This window comes from Solanum stenotomum, chromosome 12 (genome assembly GCF_019186545.1).
Source record: "Solanum stenotomum isolate F172 chromosome 12, ASM1918654v1, whole genome shotgun sequence".
NCBI classification, from domain to species: domain Eukaryota; kingdom Viridiplantae; phylum Streptophyta; class Magnoliopsida; order Solanales; family Solanaceae; genus Solanum; species Solanum stenotomum.
Genome location: NC_064293.1, coordinates 44,211,527 through 44,231,143, shown reverse-complemented (window position 1 = coordinate 44,231,143; position 19,617 = coordinate 44,211,527). Strand labels below are relative to the sequence as shown.

The 19,617-nt window shown below is 37.9% G+C and overlaps 5 protein-coding genes across 5 annotated transcripts; 1 reads left to right on the top strand and 4 right to left on the bottom strand.

Moving 5' to 3' along the window:
• Positions 1 to 1,474: 1,474 nt before the first annotated feature.
• Positions 1,475 to 3,181, bottom strand: LOC125846360 (cysteine desulfurase, mitochondrial). Its single transcript, XM_049525762.1, has one exon. The coding sequence runs from the start codon at positions 3,141 to 3,143 to the stop codon at positions 1,776 to 1,778; it is 1,368 nt and encodes a 455-aa protein (XP_049381719.1). The 5' UTR covers positions 3,144 to 3,181; the 3' UTR covers positions 1,475 to 1,775.
• Positions 3,182 to 3,409: 228 nt separating this feature from the next.
• LOC125846344 (uncharacterized) lies at positions 3,410 to 7,090 on the top strand. The gene is made up of 2 exons (XM_049525740.1): positions 3,410 to 3,796; positions 4,551 to 7,090. The coding sequence occupies exon 2, from the start codon at positions 4,578 to 4,580 to the stop codon at positions 6,816 to 6,818; it is 2,241 nt and encodes a 746-aa protein (XP_049381697.1). The 5' UTR covers positions 3,410 to 3,796; positions 4,551 to 4,577; the 3' UTR covers positions 6,819 to 7,090.
• A 1,029-nt stretch (positions 7,091 to 8,119) lies between these two features.
• On the bottom strand, positions 8,120 to 11,168 carry LOC125846400 (cytochrome c oxidase subunit 6a, mitochondrial-like). Its single transcript, XM_049525808.1, has 4 exons — positions 10,925 to 11,168; positions 10,523 to 10,629; positions 9,322 to 9,364; positions 8,120 to 8,403 (listed from the first exon to the last, which is right to left on the bottom strand). The coding sequence occupies exons 1-4, from the start codon at positions 11,040 to 11,042 to the stop codon at positions 8,369 to 8,371; spliced, it is 303 nt and encodes a 100-aa protein (XP_049381765.1). The 5' UTR covers positions 11,043 to 11,168; the 3' UTR covers positions 8,120 to 8,368.
• An 801-nt stretch (positions 11,169 to 11,969) lies between these two features.
• Positions 11,970 to 13,950, bottom strand: LOC125846361 (tubulin alpha-3 chain-like). The gene is made up of 4 exons (XM_049525763.1): positions 13,802 to 13,950; positions 13,293 to 13,527; positions 12,834 to 13,204; positions 11,970 to 12,660 (listed from the first exon to the last, which is right to left on the bottom strand). The coding sequence occupies exons 1-4, from the start codon at positions 13,892 to 13,894 to the stop codon at positions 12,004 to 12,006; spliced, it is 1,356 nt and encodes a 451-aa protein (XP_049381720.1). The 5' UTR covers positions 13,895 to 13,950; the 3' UTR covers positions 11,970 to 12,003.
• Positions 13,951 to 14,364: 414 nt separating this feature from the next.
• Positions 14,365 to 19,156, bottom strand: LOC125846339 (LRR receptor-like serine/threonine-protein kinase HSL2). The gene is made up of 2 exons (XM_049525735.1): positions 16,269 to 19,156; positions 14,365 to 15,009 (listed from the first exon to the last, which is right to left on the bottom strand). Exons 1-2 carry the CDS (start codon positions 18,847 to 18,849, stop codon positions 14,621 to 14,623), a joined length of 2,970 nt encoding a protein of 989 aa, XP_049381692.1. The 5' UTR covers positions 18,850 to 19,156; the 3' UTR covers positions 14,365 to 14,620.
• Positions 19,157 to 19,617: the final 461 nt, after the last annotated feature.

Below are 19,617 nucleotides of genomic sequence, written 5' to 3'. Positions count from 1 at the left end.
CCAAAAGAAAGAAGGCACAACCTCCAACAACCCTAGAAGGTTCACATATTCTCTCATCACTCTCATTCAGATGAAGATGTCATTACTTAAAAATTCTTTGTTTGCTTTTTATTTTTCTCAGCTGCCGACTATGGTGTATTTGGGTAAAATTAGCCAGAGTACATGGCAATATGAGTGGAGAACACGTGATGATTAGCAAAGAAGGCCCAAAGAAGTAAGGTGAAACCAGAGAAGTGAGCCATTCAAAGAGTTCCAGGTGCCATACGAATGGTTATCATCGGAACAAACCAAAAGCACGCGATCCGAAGAGTAGAGAAGGACTCATGCCCCGATGACGTAGCCAAAAGGACAGATACAAATAGCTTGAGCCCGACAGAGGAATATTGATTAACACCACTAACACATTTCCACGTAGACATCATCCATTGGTCATGGTACGCTAGGGTTTGGGTGGAGCCTTTTTATTGCCTTATGCTTAATCTTTGTAATCTATAGCACTTAAGTCCTTGTCTTATAGCATTGATTTCACTAAGTCGTTCTCGGAATTGAAGCTAACAATGCCGGATTCAGTGCTCACCCACATCATCAAAGCTCAAAAGCTTCATACAACTACCTTTTTATTTGCTTTGTTATCATTATATCATTTTTACTAATTATCATCCCGCTAATAACCGAACCTAACGGGTTAAACTAAGACGCTGTCTATGACCTCATACAAATTTAACAGTACAATCTTTTTGGTAAACAAGATTAACAGGAAAGGGGGAGAAGGTAGTAAAATAGACCATGATTCCATCAATCTCAGTCTCTCCATGACTCCCAGAAATGACTTGAAAAAAGGAAATCCTAAGAACTCCCCTAATAGCCCGTGACATCAAATATGTGGGTGGTACCAGAAAATCCCTTGTAAGACGTCAATCATGAAGAGCTTCGAAATAGCAGGAACACACAAAAAATAAATAGAATTCAATACCCTAATTAAGGCGTTCATTGCCATGAATAAGATCTTGGAATCTTCAAATGTGCAACCTTCAGATTAGTTTGTCATATAACCAGATAGCACTAATTCACAGCATTCAGTTGTGATGACAAAACTAACTAGAAAGGAAGGACCTTAAACAAAGATGGCATCAAGCAAACAGAAATGAGGGAAACAAGGCAAGTGCCCTCCCATATTCTGCAAGGCAGCATAGGTAAAGAGTACAAGCGAATTTCATTCTGCGTACCCTTGATATTTTTCCTCAAAGCACATTACCCTGTAGAGTTCAAACCACGACAAGATGATATATGTGTCCTAGATATGTCACAGGCAATCGTCCAATCTTTTCATATCCTGACGTGTATAGTAGAGGTCGCGAGTGCAGATCATTGAATGCAGTAAATACAGCCAAAATTATTTCCTAACATAATCAGAAACACCATAAACTTTCCTAACATAATCAGTAACACCATAAACTTTCCTAACATAATCATGCAAACACAATTGGGTCAAAATCATATAAGCATTTCAATGGTCACAAGCAGAATATTAGAAACAAAAATCCAAGGGCAGAAACACCCATCATTTTTACCAAAATAGATGCTACATCCTGTCACTAAAGCAACTCAACGGCTATATCATACACAACTACAGCGTTAACTTACAGTCAACGACAGTACATCTTATTGCAGAAACCCAACTCATAAAAATAGCCTTGAAGCTCAAGAACATGTATTAAATATTCTGAACAACCTGGACGATCGACTTCATTCCAAATGCTCGTGTAACAATCAATCTAATGTTGTGCCCACTGTATACTCTTTATATCAATGCCCTCTTTAACCATTTCATAGAGTGGGCTCATTTCCCTCAACTTCTCAACCTGCTTGACTGTAAGATCTACCGCACGATCAATCTCTTGCTCAGTAGTAAACCTCCCAATTCCATATCGAATTGATGTATGGGCCATATCTTCTTCAACTCCCAACGCCCTCAACACATAGGAGGGCTCCAAACTTGCACTGGTACACGCACTTCCACTTGACACTGCAACCTCCTTCAGCCCCATCAACAAGCTCTCACCTTCCACGTATGCAAAAGATAAGTTCAAGTTCCCAGCATAACGCCTTTCAACACTTCCATTTATAACAACCCCATCAATCTTGGACCTTATACCATTCAGTAACCTCTCCTGCAAAGCTTTAATCCTCTGTTCGTCATATTCCATTTCCTTCATTGCAAGTTCACAAGCTGCCCCAAACCCTACCACTAACGGAGTAGGTACTGTCCCACTCCTAATCCCTCTCTCTTGTCCACCCCCATTCATCTGGGGCTCAACCCTAATCCTTGGCCTACGCCTCATATACAAAGCTCCAACACCTTTTGGCCCATAAATTTTATGCCCACTTAACGACATCAAACTTATGTTCATCTTCTCCACATCAATTGGAATCTTCCCCAACGCTTGTGCGGCATCAGTATGAAAAGGAACATTAAATTCTTTGCAAATTTTCCCAATTTCCTCCATAGGCTGAATCACACCAATTTCATTGTTCACCATCATAACTGATACCAACCCCGTATCAGGCCTTATTGCAGCCCGAAGCTTCTCCAGGTCAACAAGTCCATCAGACTCAACGGGAAGGTAAGTTACATCGAAGCCCTCTTGCTGTAAGTGACGGCAAGAATCCAGAACGCATTTGTGCTCCGTTTGAGTAGTAATAACATGTCGCTTCTTATCTTTATAGAAGTGCAGAACTCCCTTGACGGAGATATTATTGGACTCAGTAGCACCTGAGGTGAAAATTATCTCCTTTGGAGAAGCTTTAACTAGGGTCGCGACTTGGGCTCTGGCCGCCTCAACGGCCTGATCCGATTCCCACCCGTAATAGTGAGTTCGGGAATGAGGATTTCCGTAACGGGAGATATGATAAGGAAGCATAGCGTCAAGAACCCTAGGATCCATCGGAGAAGTTGCCTGCATATCTAGGTATAGAGGTCTGCCGGATATTTTCACACCTTTCATAGTAATACCTGTAGTATCCTCTTCATACGGTTCTCCAACCGCCGCTGCCGCCGTGGAGAAAAGGCGGAGACGGCGGGTGCCATGGCAGGGTTTAGGCACAGTGCGCCGCAACGCTGTCGTTAGAAACTTCGAAAACATGATTTCAAAACTCGCTGATTTCTAACTCAGCGGTTTGTTTTCTTATCACAAAATAAATAAACACCGAAGTCACCGGTTCACCGACGCAGACCGCCTTATTATTTTTTTTCATTCGGTGGCACGTGGCATCTTCTCCGCTTTACACTAAAATTTAATTCACTAAAACGACAACCTAACTACTTATAACGACGTCGTTTTTCGCAGAATTAGGAGATGAGGAGGAGAGATCCCAAGTGTAAACGCTACAGATGTTTAAATTATACAAAAGGAGGGGAATTATGTGTGGTTTCCAAATAAAGTGAGAAAAACTGGATCTTGATCTGAAACTAAAAAAAGGAAACAGAAAAGGTCACATCTTCACCTCTTTTGATAGTTCTTGATTCAACCTCTACAAAAACTACTTGTCACCCATAAAACTCTTAAACCATTTTTCCCTTTGCCTTTTTCACACAATATTGTTAATGGGGTTCCAGTATTAGAAGCATATTATTGTTATATTATTACTAAGTTTGCGGTTTAAGGATCTTACTATTGCACCTTTTCTTCTATTCTAATCATTGACCAAATTTGCCTATAAAGTTACCAACTTTTTACTTCATTACCATTGGGATCGTGCATCCAGACTCAGAGACTCCCTTCTATTAGTGTATCAGGTATACCTTTTTCTCTTTTAGCTTTGTGGAAAGATATCAAATTTTTAGGTTGTTTTGAATAGTTGGTTAGGATATATTATCCTTGCTGTTCTACGCATATTGACAAATGCAGATCTTTTGAAAACAATGTGTTTGTATTTCTGTATGTGCTTCAATTGTTGCAGTTTCAATTGCCTGCCACTCTTCATTAATAGTTTATGTGCTTGATAGAACCTGATTATGTTAAAATAGAACCTGATTTTAAATTATGTAACACATCCACTGTTCAATGAATTGTGCTAAAATGATTCCCTATTTGTGTCTCATGTTGGGGGTTATCTTGAGTTGAATAAATGATTGAGAACTTGCTTGTTGATTCAAGGATAATATTCAGACATGTGTATCTGATATGACCAATTTCTTGAATCCTTACCTTTTTTCATTGGCATCTGCCAAACTTATTGCAGCATATGTTGTTGAATCTTGTTAGCTCCTCCGGCCACTGTTTAGATCTGGATGAAAGTAAGGAAGTAGTAGTAACTCAGATACAGAAAGTAACCAATCTTTAGTTTAACTAAGTCGATTTGATTATCTAACATTGTCTACAATGGCCTCTGTAAAGCAGTATTGTTGTTTTGTTTTGTTTAGATATACCAATTTGGTGATATTCTCATGACATATGTCAGTATTCTGTCAAGCTAACTTTAGTGTTTTTTGTGGGTTCTCTTTGGCACAAGCCCCTAAATTGCACCTCTTTTTGGATCTTTTTTTAGAGCTGTGGTTGGTTTAAAAGAATATCATCATGTTCAAGTACTCGCCGCGTAGAAACCAACAGAGAAATAAAGGTTTCAAGGTGAAGCATGCTCTTCAGATATGTGTACTTGTCGGTGTTTGTATCTGGCTGCTTTACCAGGTCCAGCACTCACGTAGCAAGAAAGCATCTTTTGAACAAAACACAAGTGCCTCAGAGAAGGTACAAACTGACAATGATGCTATAAGGTTTGGAAGGAAGGACCTCCTACCTCAAAAGAAGGAAGTAGATATTGATGATGAGAAGCTGAAGGAGGTGACAGAGGAAGATGAGCTTAAGCGTTTTGATGATGACACCAAAGTGGAGGAGCATGACCATGATCTAGAAAAATCAGCGGAGGATAGTGAGCATAAAGGGGATTCAGTGGATGAGGATACAGGGACAGAAAAAATCCAGGAGAAAGAAGTGGGTGGAGCAAATGTTGAAGCAGAAAGCAAAGAGAACACTGAAGATGGCAAAGGTGAGAGTAATGAGGAAGCCACTGACACGAATACCAACAACAGTGAAACTAATGAAACCAGAGAAGAAGATAGTGAAAAAGATCAGGTAAAGCAAAGTGACGTTGAGGGTGAAGAAACTAAGGATCAGGGATTAGAAAAGGAAGTCAAGGATGTTAAAGAGAACAATGACAGTGAAAGTGAAGAGAAGGGAACTGAGGGAAATGTTGATGCGGGAACTGATTTGAAAGAAGAGAAGGCACAAAGTGAAGAGGGTGGAAGTGAAGAAACCTCTATAAATAGAAGTGAAGAAGTAGTTGAAAATGAAAGTGACAAGAAGTCGGTGGAATTGGAAGAAAGTAATGAAGGGAAAGTAAAAGAGAATGACGAGAGTAAAGAAGAGAAGAATGAGGGAGACAGCAGAGAGATTGATGAAGCCAGCAAAGAGAAGGAAGAGAACCAAGGCAAAACTGAAGAATCTGGCTCATCAGATGATAAGGTTCATGATGAGATTGATACGACTAATGAGGCTTCAACAGTGGAAAGTGGCAAGGAAGAGAGGTCATTGGTCAAAGAAACTTCAGATTCTGAAAACATGACTGGTACAGAAGGAGATGGTAATGTAGCCTTGAATAATGAGGAGGAATCCAAGAAGGGAGTAGATGAGTTGCAAGAAAAGAAAAATAAGTTGGATTCTGAACAAAATAGCTCTGCAGATACAAATTCTGTAGGAGAAGTGAGTAATGAAAGCAACACTGAGGGCAGTTCTAATGCTGCAGCAGGAAACAATGAAGCCACTAGCCAGCAGACAGAAACTGACAATTCTGCCTCTGAAACCATTCAAAATGAAAACAACAGTAATGATAACTCCAATCAAGCAGGAACAAATGAAGCCAATGAACATCAGCAAGAAAATGAAAACTCCGCATCTCATACCATACAAAATGAGAATAACTCTAGTGATAACTCAGATCATGCAGTAGGAACCAACAAAGCTAATGAACATCAGCAAGGAAATGAGAACAACTCTAGTAATGACTCCAATCTGGCTGCAGAAACCAATGATGTCAATAAGCAGCAGCAGGAACAGGAAAGTTCTGTTTCTGATACCAAACAAAATGAGAAGAACTCTGGTGAAGACTCCAATCTTGCAGAAGGAACCAATGAAGCCAACAAACAGCAGCAGGAAAATGAAAGTTCTGTCGCTCATACTACACAAAATGAGAACAACTCCGGCGAGGACTCCAATCTTGCAGAAGGAACCAATGATGCCAACAAACAGCAGCAGGAAAATGACAGTTCTGCCTCTCAATCCACACAAAATGAGAACAACTCAATTAAGGAAGCTGTTTTTGTCGGTGATGGCACACAGAACGATCCAAATGAGCAGCAGTCTGAGAAAAAAGATTCAAACTCCTCGGCAGATGAAGAATCAGTAACAAGTTCAAAGGGGTCTGATACAGTTGACCAAAATGGAAACTCTGTAACAGCTGGTGCAACTGAGAAGTCAACAGGAGGTGGGAATGATCAAAATGAGGCGAACCAGAAATCAGATACTAATTCTGATACAGGCTCTGAGAACAAAATAAATCCCTCAAATGACAATGATGAGACAGACCCCAAATTAACTGATTCTTCCACCTCAAATAACAAACCTGATGATAACCAGCAAAAGCAAGTCGAGTCGACAGATTCTGCGATTCCTCGAGAAGAGACAGAGGCTCGTACTGATCTGGGAACATTGCCACAGACAGGAAGCGAGGGGAACAGTCATGAAGAAGCTACAGCAGAGTAACATAGATACGTAGTAGTAGTACTATTTTTACGCCAAGGTTTTATTCACATTCTTTCTTCTTGCTGCCTTTTTCAAAGTCTTTTAAGGCAAATATGAAAGTGAGATAACTTCGGTTTGCTTGCCTGTCGATTCCGAAGAGCCATCATGCGACAAATATATAGTTTGATGTTGCGCAGAACTCAGTTACTTGTTCATCTCTATCCCATAAACGTGTATCTGCATGTCTAAACATGCAATTTTTCGTGCATTATTAATGATAAAAGTTTTCTTCATCTTTGGAACATATTGCCAAAAGCATCTGATTAGTCAATTATAATCATTCTCACCATTATAAGGGTAGAGTAGTATCTGAGGAAAAAAAAGATCGGTTGACACTTTCTTGTAAATACCTCTAACAAGCAAGACAAATTGACTTCTACAAAATGGTAATGTCGTTTTTCTCATTTGATTGGTGACTGTTATAAATCATAGAGATTCGTCGTCCCATTAAATAGAAGACTCGGAAGATTGTCAATTTTAAAATTCTTCATCCTTACAGATGATAAATTTTCTATTTATGCGTTTAAATAGAGATACAGAGATGGTACTAAAAACTAAGCCGCGGAAAAGATCTCTGTTCTCCTAAATATTTCCTAAGTTATGCATAGATTAATCCCCGTATTCTTATTCCACATTCTATCCATCATAAATTAACACATTCATTCAACACCAACATATTGGGCTATTAGTTATGCTTGTATGAAATTTCAAATCAAACCTTGCAATGATTTATGTCAAGTGTTAAAGTGAAAAAAGAAAAATTCAAAATTTCTGCATTTTATGTGGATTTTTTTTTTTTCAAATTACTCCCAAACGTCACCTAAATGAATTTCCCAGGAAAAGATTACAGGACATAGTAAAGTAATGGTCACCAAAGACCGTCCTTGAGCAATTACAAACCACATCTGTCACTGAAAATGCCACATCTGTTACTAGTGGTACTATTTGAGATATTAAACTAGTTATCAGAATCTTTTTGGCAAATAGGGTATTGTAGCACATTCAACGGAGGGCTTGGTCAGCCAAAATAATCACATCCATCCCTTATATTGTACCAATAAGCACGAATCCCCCCTTGGCACAAAGATGCTTAAGACAGGGAATGATTTACCCCCAATGTGGGACTTCACGGCACAAATCCATATTTAATCAGACCCCAAATGAAAAGATGAAGAAATATAACCCCATATGTCAACAATATCTCAAGTAGTTGATACAAATGCATTAAGACATTCAGAATGGGACATTTAAGAGTAACTATGTTGAAAAGAATAACTGGTATGACTTAATCATCCCTCAATTCTTATTTCTTTAAAAATCACTTTGTAAGAAGCAAGAGTATACTGCAAAATACAGATACGCCAAAGTGAAGGCAATAGTTACTTAGACTGAAAAGAACCACCAGAAGACATCTCATGAAAATTCAACAGCTTTCACACAACAAATGTGATGATGATACTCGCAGATGGACAGGAATTATTTAAATGCCTTCACAGAGAAACCGTGCAGTTTCAATGGTGCTTGGACTCAAAAAGGCCATCTGGACCTGCATTCACCAAAGGCCAGAGAAAATGGTATTACAACATTGCCTAAGCAGGTAGCAGATCTAAAAGCATGCACAAAATATGGCAAACATGGAAATTTCAACATCAGAAATAAGTATATATCCTAGAAAGTGTACAACAACATGCTATGGGCCCTGAATTAACAATTAAAATAATACAAATATGCAACATCATGTTTACACTAAAAATGAGGCCTTTAGCACAGGCACTCGAAGCTTTTGAATATCAACCAGCAAAACAACAGATAAAGCATATGCAGCAGAACATGAAAATTCTGATTTCAACTTCTGACTTTCTTTTCACAACAGACTAAACTAGAAGAGAAATTCACTCATTGCATTATCTGCCCAAGTTGCCAACACCACCAGGCCACATAAATATATGGGTTGAAACGAATTACCTGCCTCTTAACTTATTGCAGCAAATATCATCAATTCCAAAATAGATTAGGGGACATCAAGGGAATAATTGCAGTTTCTGTATCTCGTTCTAAGAGTCAAGCAATTTTCTTCCTGCTAACTTTATTCCAAATGATGCATATAATACACTAACATAATAACATATAATGTTCTTATGCTCAATTACTTAAACCTTTAGCATCATTTTCCAAGGGGAAAAAGGATCATGTAAAACCAGCCGCACTACTATCAGGTATTCAATAAGGAGAACATCGCCAACCCCTTCAGTACCACTGAAAGCATGCTGCAACATTTTTTAACCCCAATAGGAAAAAAAAAAAGGTAATACATCAGTAAAACTCTTCTTATCAAACAAGTGCTGAATGCTGGTAACGGCATTGCTACCATCAAAGGTCAGATACAGTCAAACCACCAAGCATGAGTCCGTAAACATGAAATTATTGAGAGAGAAAATCAGAAAATGACTTTTCACATAATTACCCCATGGAAACTCCTTGTTGCGAATGTGCAAGTATGGGTAAGCCTGCAAGCAGAAGGACATAAAAATTAGATGTAACATCAAAACAATCTTCCATGGTGTCATCTTGAAGTAAATAGATTGAGACACTTCACTCGTGTTACTATCATTTTGAAAAAAATCAATACATTCCCCTCTATGCAATCTCAAAATAGCCAAAATGCCAAGGATTGAAATTAGATGTTCGCTTCTCAAAAGTCCAGCTTTTAGTAAACATTTCTATACGATGACTAATTCTTCAAAACTCCCTTACTACTCATTTCCAGTCCAATTATATGAAAAATTCCATTTTGGGACATCACAAAAATGATCAAACCATTCATAATAATAGTCCTATAACTCCTCCATTGGTTCAAGAATTCAAATTAATACATAAGAACTATCTTCCGTCATTTAGCCTTCTCAACTACTATTTAAATATTTTCTTCAACGACCACTTATATAAAACATAAGTCAATTATCACATAAATACTTTACCCTTTACATTGACCTATCAAGAAACTAATGGAAATTTTACCAAATATATTGATGTCCTCCTATTCTCTAACTGCCACTCCTTCCTTAGTGTTTCCTACTCCTTCCACCTCTAATATATTGAAGCACTCTGTCTTCTATTGTTGATTCATATCTTGGTTCAATAGTTATTTAAATTTTAATTACTTTCTTAATTATAAGTATCTCAAGCACACACAAGCTTATTCATAGTATTTTATTTTCTCAGGAAATGAATGAGATTCTTCATCATGAAGTTATAAAGAAAACGAGTTCTGTCACAATTTTCCTCTTGAAATTTGAATATAATATGTTAAACGCCTTAAAACATCTCCCTTGCAATAGAGTTGGTAAAATTTCCCAGCTGCTTAAACCTTGTTTATGACCGTTCATTATGAATATGTGATATATTTCTACACATTGCACTTATTTATCCTGCTTTTAGGTATTATGTGGAATGAAGGATCAAACAATTATTTCCACTACTTGAAAAGAAACAAGTGCATAACCTCTGATAGACAAAACCAATAAGAATTTCTAAAATTAACCTAACATCTGCATCTGAAAATGGATAGATAGACACGTGAACATACTTTTGAATACAAAAAAAAAAAAGAAAACTAAGATTATTGACATCAAAGAGAGTAAAACAAATTCATTGACAAAGCTTACAGGAGGCTCTTCACTGTGAGGATGACCCTTGGAGAGATTAACCACTGCAAGAATAGTGCTGGATATTATTGCAACGTAAGTGATTTTCTCCCATTTAGAAGCTTCCCCTGGCAACAGAAATCGAAGATACACGTTCAATTTAATCACTTCAAGAAAAACGAACCTACTATGCCTCAATCCCAAACTAGTTCGGATCGTTATATCAATTCCGCTCAGGCCCATTTTATACTAATGACTTGTCCTATTTCAAGAAAATGTAAATACAATATGCACGCAACACAAGATCTAGAGAAACGCATCAAGAAAACAGAGAGCTGTAGATTAAGGATTAGAAATCGGATTTAATGCAAGCACAAATGAAGAAACCCTAATCCAAATTGAGAATGAATAAAGATTACATACGGGCCTCTTCTTCGACGGAGGCGTGAGAAGAGAAAGTCCTCTTGGGAGCCGGTGTTACACGAGGAGCGCGGCCGCGGAGGGCGGAGCGAATACTAGATCTGAACATCGCCGTCGCCATTTAGGGATTTTCTTGTTCTCTGTGATGGTGGATTGACTTTTCCGTTTGTGTGCCCTTCGCCTCTGTTATTATTATTAACCAAGTTCTCACGCTTTACTTTCTCGCATGTGCAAAGTCTTTTTAAGGTCCGGTATATATGAGCCTTATTGGAATGTTGACGAAGTTTAAGGTGTCGTTTGTTGACAATTTTTTTAAATAGAGATCTGCAGAATTTTATTTTGTTTTTTTGTTTTAAAAATAAAAGCTGGTTTTGGTAATTCTCAAAAAGTTATTTTTTAATAGCTCCAAACAAATTTAATTTGAAATTTTAAAAACAATTTTACCAAACTCAATTTTTGCAGAACTGCAAAACAAAATATGATAGCTCACATTTATAATAATAAAAGAAAAAGACACATATTCCGTTTAAGAGACTTATATTTTATAAATTCTTGATATTCGACAAATCAAGATGTCAAAACTATTGTCATTCTCAAAGTCAAGGTGATCAAGTAAAGCAGTTCTTCTTCAAGATGAGTTGCCCAATGTTCTTGATAAAAGATCTTGGCTGAGTAATTAATTAACCCTTAATTAATTGCGTAACTCGAAAGGCCAAATCAAGCACAAACTAACAGAAGTCGAGGGCATGTGAAAGAAATTGATAACCAGATATCTGGAGAAAGATTGAATATTGTTTATTTTTTTCTAAATTTGTTCAATCTCTGAGCAATATCCTCAGATATTTTTTCATTTTGTTACAAGTCTGGTAGACCGAAAGAACATTTCATTTTATAAGATCTCATCATTATCACACTTCTTTTATCTTTCAAAAAAAATCATGTATTATTACACAATGAAAAGTTGTATAGTTATGAGATAATGAAATTTAGCATGTACATGTATAAAGTGGAGAGATCTCTTTTTACAAATATTAAGCGTATAGAAAAAACATCTAATGATCCATCATGCTCTCACTCATTAATTAGTATTCTTCTCCTTCACTACCCTCTTCACCTTGCCCATACTCAGCACCCACCTCCTCATAATCTTTCTCAAGTGCAGCTAAATCCTCACGGGCTTCAGAAAATTCACCTTCCTCCATGCCTTCACCAACATACCAATGAACAAACGCTCTTTTCGCGTACATTAGATCAAATTTGTGATCGATTCTAGAGAAAACCTCAGCAACACTAGTGGAATTGGATATCATACACACTGCTCTCTGTACCTTGGCCAAATCACCTCCGGGGACAACGGTTGGGGTCTGGTAATTGATTCCACATTTAAAGCCTGTTGGACACCAATCAACAAATTGAATGCTACGCTTGGTTTTGATAATGGATACAGCAGCATTCACATCCTTAGGAACCACATCCCCTCGATACATTAGGCAGCACGCCATATACTTGCCACGACGAGGATCACACTTGGCCATCATAGAAGCTGGTTCAAAAGCAGTTGTGGTGATTTCTGCCACGGAATGTTGTTCGTGGTGAGCCTTCTCAGCAGATATAACTGGAGCATAAGACGAAAGCATGAAGTGGATCCTTGGGTATGGGACCAGGTTAGTCTGGAATTCATTCACGTCAACGTTCAAAGCTCCATCAAACCTCAAAGAAGCAGTGAGAGATGAGATCACCTGATTAGAAGTTAGAAAACTCATTACATTGTTAAGAGAAACAAAATCATACAAGGGTCAAACGGTTCAACTGACGAGGTATTGTCTGCTCTGGCCCCAAAAGCTGGACCCCAAAACCTTTATAGTTAGGCTTGAGCCATTACAAAATGGAGGAGTTGTAAATGTGCCAATACCTGTGACACTAATCGGTTCAAGTTGGTGTAGGTGGGACGTTCAATGTCGAGGGATCGACGACAAATGTCATAAATGGCTTCATTATCAAGCAGGACAGCAACATCTGTGTGTTCCAATAGGGAGTGGGTTGACAGAACACTATTGTATGGCTCCACAACAGAGGTTGATACCTGAGGAGAGGGATACACAGTAAACCCAAGCTTGGATTTTTTACCATAGTCCACTGACAAACGTTCTAATAGAAGTGAACCTAAGCCAGAACCAGTGCCTCCACCAACAGCATTAAAGACCAAAAAACCCTGCAGACCAGTGCAGTTGTCTGCGAGTTTTCTGATTCGATCCAAGCAAAGATCAACTATCTCCCTTCCAACTGGTAAAGAAAAACAAAATAGAACTCTCAAGAGTTACATCACAAGTTCAAAATGAGGGCACAATTGAATAAGGTGCAGAATGTGTACTTGTATAGTGTCCTCGTGCGAAGTTGTTCGCTGCATCTTCTTTGCCACTGATCAATTGTTCAGGGTGAAATAACTGGCGATATGGTCCAGCTCTCACTTCATCAATAACAGTGGGCTCAAGATCAACAAAAACAGCACGAGGAACGTGCTTCCCTGAGCCGGTTTCGCTGAAAAATGTATTGAAGGCATCATCACCTCCTCCAAGAGTCTTGTCTCCTGGCATCTGGCCGTCCGGCTATTAAACACACAAATAATTCAGGATACATTATGGGATGAGAAAAAACTAATTGACGGTATGATTCACTCATTTCTTAAAGATATAAAAAGACAGGAACCGATTAGTTCCACACTTGTATAATTTTCATTAAGAACAAATACTCCATCATGAGTTAATTGGCTAAGAAAAATGAATTTTTTTTTTTTATTGAAAGGAATTTTTCTCGACGTACACCAGATGAAAGATGTACATATTAACATTATTCAAGAAAACTTAAAGAAATGGAGAGGACCTGGATGCCATGTTCGAGGCAATAAAGTTCCCAGCAAGCATTGCCGACTTGAATACCGGCTTGACCAATGTGAACGGATATGCATTCCCTCATCTTTCTCTTTTTTGTCTGTGTTTTTTTTAATGGTATGTTTTTTGCAGAATGAGCGAGCAGTAGAACAATGAAGAAGCTCTTTATGAAGACTTCCGATGATCTCCAGAATTTGAATGCTTTGCTCTGCTCCTCCGCTTCTTCTCTGATTCTACGGAGACATCATAAATAAATGGAGGGACAATGTCTAAAGTTAACGGACACACAGAATTGGTTTTTTTTTTAATGAGGAAATATTTTTGTGTATTTTGAAACAAATTCATATTACCTGTCATTTTTATTTTTTTCCATCAACAAATATTTTTTTTAAAATATCTTGAAATCTTCTGCACGTTGGAAAAATAGATCAGAAAGAAGGAATATTCCAACTTTTGACTTTGGGTGGATAAATTTCATTTTGTATTTGTTCATAGAAGTTCTCATCAAATTCCAACAAAAATTAATTCATGGATACAGAATAGAATACTTGTATATGATAGTAAAGTTCATATATTGCAACAAAAACTCTAAGGTTTAGTCGTTACAACATGAGTTTTACAGGGTCAGCAAACTTTTAGTTAAGCTACTCTGTGTAGTACTGGAGTATCTAACAAGGTACTTGTTAAACCACAGCAAGCAAACTAAATCGACCTATTAAGCAGACCTAAACACACCTAATTTCACACATTCTTTTACAGTTTACAATAGTATCAAGTTACTTGAGCAAGGACATGTTGAAACTGTGAAAAGCTAATGGGTTGTTTTAGGGCGAGCGGAGGGGATACCCTTCAGCAACTCAACAACTCTTCTCATGGAGGGCCTATTAATAGGCAATGCTGAAGTGCAAAGCAAAGCCAAATCAAAAACATTTTTAATCTCTGCATAATTGCTTGCAGATGGATTCATTCTCTGGTCAACTAGCTGGTTCAAATCAAGAATACCACTTGCGCACGTAACAATATGGCCAGTTCCTTCATCTTTCTTAGACGATGTTGCAACCTCTAACACCCACTTGACAATGTCCTTGTTCTCTCCGAAAGAGGAGTCATTAGGCCTTTTACCAGTTATTAGTTCCAACAGTACCACACCAAAGCTATAAACATCACTCTTCTCAGTGATCTTCAGAGTGTATGCATATTCTGCAATTGAAACAAAGGAATCGAGGTTAAGTTTAAACGTGCAGCTGAAAACCTTGGATAACACATGTGCCATCCCATGAGATATTTAGCATCTTCCTAATCGTTAAGTAGCCAAGATCAACTTAACAAACTGTTTGTCATTGCAACCGGAATGTTTTCTAGTATCAAAAGGCCATCAAAAAATTTCCATCAAGGATATTGGTTTCTGTATTCTCTCAGATTTGCAAAGGAAGGGCACATGAAACTGTATGTCCAATCAAAGAGGACTTATGGGAGTAAATAGAATTTAAGATATCGACAAATTAGATAAATAAGTAACAATACTTAGGCACATGTCTCTTTCAATCCTATTCTTGTAGATCAAATCTTGAATATGTTAACAAATGCTAGGTGACAGGACACACATGACCCTCCTATTTTTTATTCTTTCAAACAAATCTGGACTGTGTAACAAACATTGGGTGACAAAATCATTCAATAATTTGATGTGCTCTCAGAATTAAATATTACTACCGGTGTAGAATAAATGGTCATGCCGACTTCAGAAAAAGGAGCGCCCTACTATGCTTTGATTTTACTTTGACAAAACCCAAACGAAACTCAGGATTAAATATTACAGGTAGTTAAAACTAAATAGTCATGCAGACTTCAAAAATGGGGTGCCCAATCATTCTTTGATTTTACTTTGACAAATCCCCTTGTTAAACATATAATCAAGCATTAGCAAGCCAAACAAGAATATGCAGACTTCAGAAACAACGTCCAGTTAGAGGAATGAAACTAGATGCTACAATTAAATGGATATTATTAAGGTTTCCAATCTACTTATATGTTTGAATCATCTCGTAAAATCTTCTCTGGCTTCATATAAAAGAATTTCAAATCAAATCAAATCAAAATTTTAAGATAGTATGTGAAGTTAACCAAAACTTCCACAAAACTATTTTTGGATGTCCTTGGTATGCCAAACGCAAGATATTAAATATCTTTTCACAACAAGTAAACAAAAAAGTTGAACGACAACAATAATTAGGCCCCAATCCCAAACAAGTAGAGGTTAGCATATGAATTCCTGCTGTCCATACCACTTCATTTATGCCTATCTTGGTTCAATATTTTATTTTTTTAAATAGTCTCCTTAGCACTAGATTTTTTCAACATTTTTTATTGGCAAATAAATTTCTAACAAGACTAGAAAATTTCTAACAGTCACTGGACCTAAAATAAATGGTGAAAAACAATAAGGAATTTAAGCTTACCAGGTGCAATGTAGCCGTAGGAACCAGCAATGTGGGACATGGCTTGTTCACTCTCCTCAGCATCCCGTTGCATTGCCTTAGCTAGCCCAAAATCAGCCACTTTGGGCCTGAAATCCTCGTCCAACAAAATGTTATTAGACTTAACATCTCTGTGCACTATTGCTGGAACAGAATCATGGTGCAAATAGGCCAATCCGTGAGCTGCTCCAACTGCTATGGCAAATCTCCTCTGCCAATCCAATAACAAGCCACCTTTTTCCCCATGTAATACATCTCCTAAGCTTCCATTTTCCATGTATTCGTACACCAATATCCTAAAGTCATCACCAATGCCAGTGTATAGTAATTTGACTATGTTTCCATGCCGGACTCTCCCTAATGTCTCCACCTCAGACCTGAACACCTCCTCGGATTCTCTTTCCCGTTTAGCCGCCCAAAGTTTCTTCACTGCTACCATCTGTCCGTTTTTCAATTTGACCCGGTACACACGACCCGACCCACCAGCTCCAATGAGATTTTCCTCTATCAGTGCATCTAACACATCTCTCTCTGTGAAACCGACGCGTTGGAATGCAGTAATTCTCCACACACTTTTACGCTTGCTACGGATTGGTAGCAGCTTACTGGCCTTGAGTAAGACACAAACAAGTGACCCGACAAGTATGAAGGCAAAAGCTGATAAAATACACACCAAGTACAAGCTTACACTTTTGGGTCTTCGGCATTGGGGCAGAGGCTTAAGATCCGGACTACAAAGATCCGGATTGCCCAGTAAACCTGAGACGAAAAAATCGTTATCAAACCCAAGTGGAACTTTCCCTTCCAGCCTGTTATTTGATACATTGAATTTGTTGAGCTTGAGCTTGCTCAGCTCAGATGGAATTTCGCCAGAAAGCAAGTTTGTGGCAAGGTCTAAGTAGGTTAAGACCGGTAACGTCCCAAGCTCACCAGGAATTTCACCTGTCAATTGATTGTTAGCTAAATTCAATTCAGTCAGGTCATTCCAAGAACTAACTGATTTGGGAATTTGACCCTTGATCCTATTTTGTGAAAGATCAAGCTTCTGTAATGTTTTCAATCTTGTGATACACGAAGGCAATTCCCCTGATAATTGATTCTTGCTAATGTCCATGATCACAACCTCTTCCAAATTGCATATTTCTGCTGGCAATTCCCCGGAGAACTTGTTGCCGGAGATAAGAATTTGTGTCAGGCCTCGAGCATTGGAGATTGAAGCTGGAATTGAACCTTGAAAGTTGTTGTTTCGCAGTTCAAGAAATGTGTATCCATCAAATCCCCAGAAACCAGTTGGTAATTCACCAGAGAATTGATTGTTATAGATACGCACATATGATAGTGAATAACACTGCCCATAGGATTCTGGGATTGGCCCATTGAACTTATTATCAAACAGGTTCAAAATCCTAAGTTTCTTTCTAGAACATAGGTTGGGAGGTAAAGAACCTTTTAGATTGTTGCCGGAGACATCAAACTCATCTAAATCTGAACTTAAACCAAAATTTTGAGGCAAAGTACCTGAAAATCTGTTGTTAAAAAGCTTGAACTGACTAAGATTTGGGTTAAGAGCTAAATTTTCTGAAATTTCGCCTTCTAATTGGTTATCATTGAGATTTAGAGATTCCAATGGCAAATGGGCAAGGGTTTCAGGTATTTTCCCGGTGAGATTGTTCTCAGAAGCGTCAAACCTGGAAAGAGAACCAAGACCGGAAAACATGTCCGGCAATTCGCCTGAAAAATGGTTTCCAAAGAGCTCTATTTGTTGTATGGTTTTGAGTTCTCCGAAGCTTTCTGGAATTTTTCCGGAGAGATTGTTGTTTGCCACATCAAAATTCTGAATAGATTTCAGGTCTTTGATAGAATCTGGAAAATTTCCAATAAGGTTCGCATACCGAGCATAGAAAACTCGAAGCTTACCGAGTCGGCCGATTGAGGAAGGCAATGGACCTGGCTTAAACGGATTTGCAGCAATTTCCAATCGAGTCAACTCGGTAAGATTCGTCAAGAACTCGGGAATTGAACCATTGAGGAGATTGTTAGCTATATTCAGCACTTGTAATTTGGGTAAACGGCCTAAACTCGCCGGAACTTCACCGGAGAAATTGTTTGAATTAACATCAAGGATGGTCAAGTTATCGAACTTGGTAATAAACTCCGGCAGCCGGCCAACAAAGAAATTTAAAGAAATATTCAAAAAGTGTAGATGCGAACAGAGTGACCATGAGTCAGAGGAAATGGACTCACCAAAACTGTTATCACCCAGATTGAGTTTCTGCAAAGTCGAAATCCGGCAGAAATCAGCAGGAAAACGACCAGCGATTCCAAAACTTGCAAAATCAATGGACACAACCTGACCGGTTTTCCGATCACACTTAATCCCGTTCCATCTGCAAGGCGCATTTGGAGCAGACCCGTTCCAATCATCAAGCAACCCATTCGGGTCATCGAGTTGGCCGGACTTGACCCGGAGTAAAATAGCGATATCCCGAGGCGATGAACTCGCCGGAACAATGAAGAGAAAAAAACAAACGAGTATCAGAAATTGAAGCTTCATGTAATCCATTGATGACTGAATGAATCTCCCCTACCTCCAAGTCCTTAAAAAGGCAAGAACCGATTAATCATAAACATCTGTAAATGGAGGTTGAATGTTGGGAAGATAAGAGTAAGAAAGAGGTGGGGGGAATTTTTGCATGGATTACAAGTGTAACCGAAGCAGAGTTTAAGGAGAAGAAATAGTACTGAAAGCGTGAAGAGTGTTCACACATTAGAAAAAAGAAGAAGCTAGTATTGGACTCTAATGGCGAAGAACAAGACAAGAGTTACAGTAACTTGAAGCAGAGAGTAATGATAAGGTTTTTGTACTCAAAAATAATATTGCATAATAAAAATATTTAGTACTCCACTACAATATAGTATCACAAAAGATGTAGTACTATAAATACAAGGGAATTACTTCTTTTATTAATATTATTACTCTAATTAATTACAAGAGTTAGAAAGAGGGAATGCAAAATCTTGAGTTTAAATTACTTCTTTTATTAATATTACTATTAATTAATTTTCTTAAAGTATGAGTCACACACTCACACTCTTACTTTGACTCAAAAAGAATAAATGGAAATAAAGTAATTAAGTTTTTATCTTTTATTCTTGGGAAAAAAAAACAAGGAATCAAAAAGGAGGATGTATCATTTCAAAATTTGACTATTTTAGTTGTGTTGGATACTTTTTCAATGAATATTAGAATAGTTCCTTATGGCACGAATAAGGAGAAAATTTAGAAATGTGAATGGAATTCTTTAGATTCGAAAATTTTAAATTTATGGAG

Bases quoted from the DNA above. Each gene is read 5' to 3' on its own strand.
- LOC125846360 (XM_049525762.1), bottom strand. From the start codon at position 3,143: ATGTTTTCGAAGTTTCTAACGACAGCGTTGCGGCGCACTGTGCCTAAA.
- LOC125846344 (XM_049525740.1), top strand. From the start codon at position 4,578: ATGTTCAAGTACTCGCCGCGTAGAAACCAACAGAGAAATAAAGGTTTC.
- LOC125846400 (XM_049525808.1), bottom strand. From the start codon at position 11,042: ATGGCGACGGCGATGTTCAGATCTAGTATTCGCTCCGCCCTCCGCGGC. The intron at 10,630-10,924 runs GTATGTAATCTT...TTCTGTTGCCAG, and splicing joins CTCCGTCGAAGAAGAGGCCC to GGGAAGCTTCTAAATGGGAG. The intron at 9,365-10,522 runs GTAAGCTTTGTC...TTCTGCTTGCAG, and splicing joins CTCACAGTGAAGAGCCTCCT to GCTTACCCATACTTGCACAT.
- LOC125846361 (XM_049525763.1), bottom strand. From the start codon at position 13,894: ATGAGGGAATGCATATCCGTTCACATTGGTCAAGCCGGTATTCAAGTC. The intron at 13,528-13,801 runs GTCCTCTCCATT...TGTGTTTAATAG, and splicing joins GCCTCGAACATGGCATCCAG to CCGGACGGCCAGATGCCAGG. The intron at 12,661-12,833 runs GTATTGGCACAT...ACTTCTAATCAG, and splicing joins TGAACCGATTAGTGTCACAG to GTGATCTCATCTCTCACTGC.
- LOC125846339 (XM_049525735.1), bottom strand. From the start codon at position 18,849: ATGGATTACATGAAGCTTCAATTTCTGATACTCGTTTGTTTTTTTCTC. The intron at 15,010-16,268 runs GTAAGCTTAAAT...TTTCAATTGCAG, and splicing joins CTACGGCTACATTGCACCTG to AATATGCATACACTCTGAAG.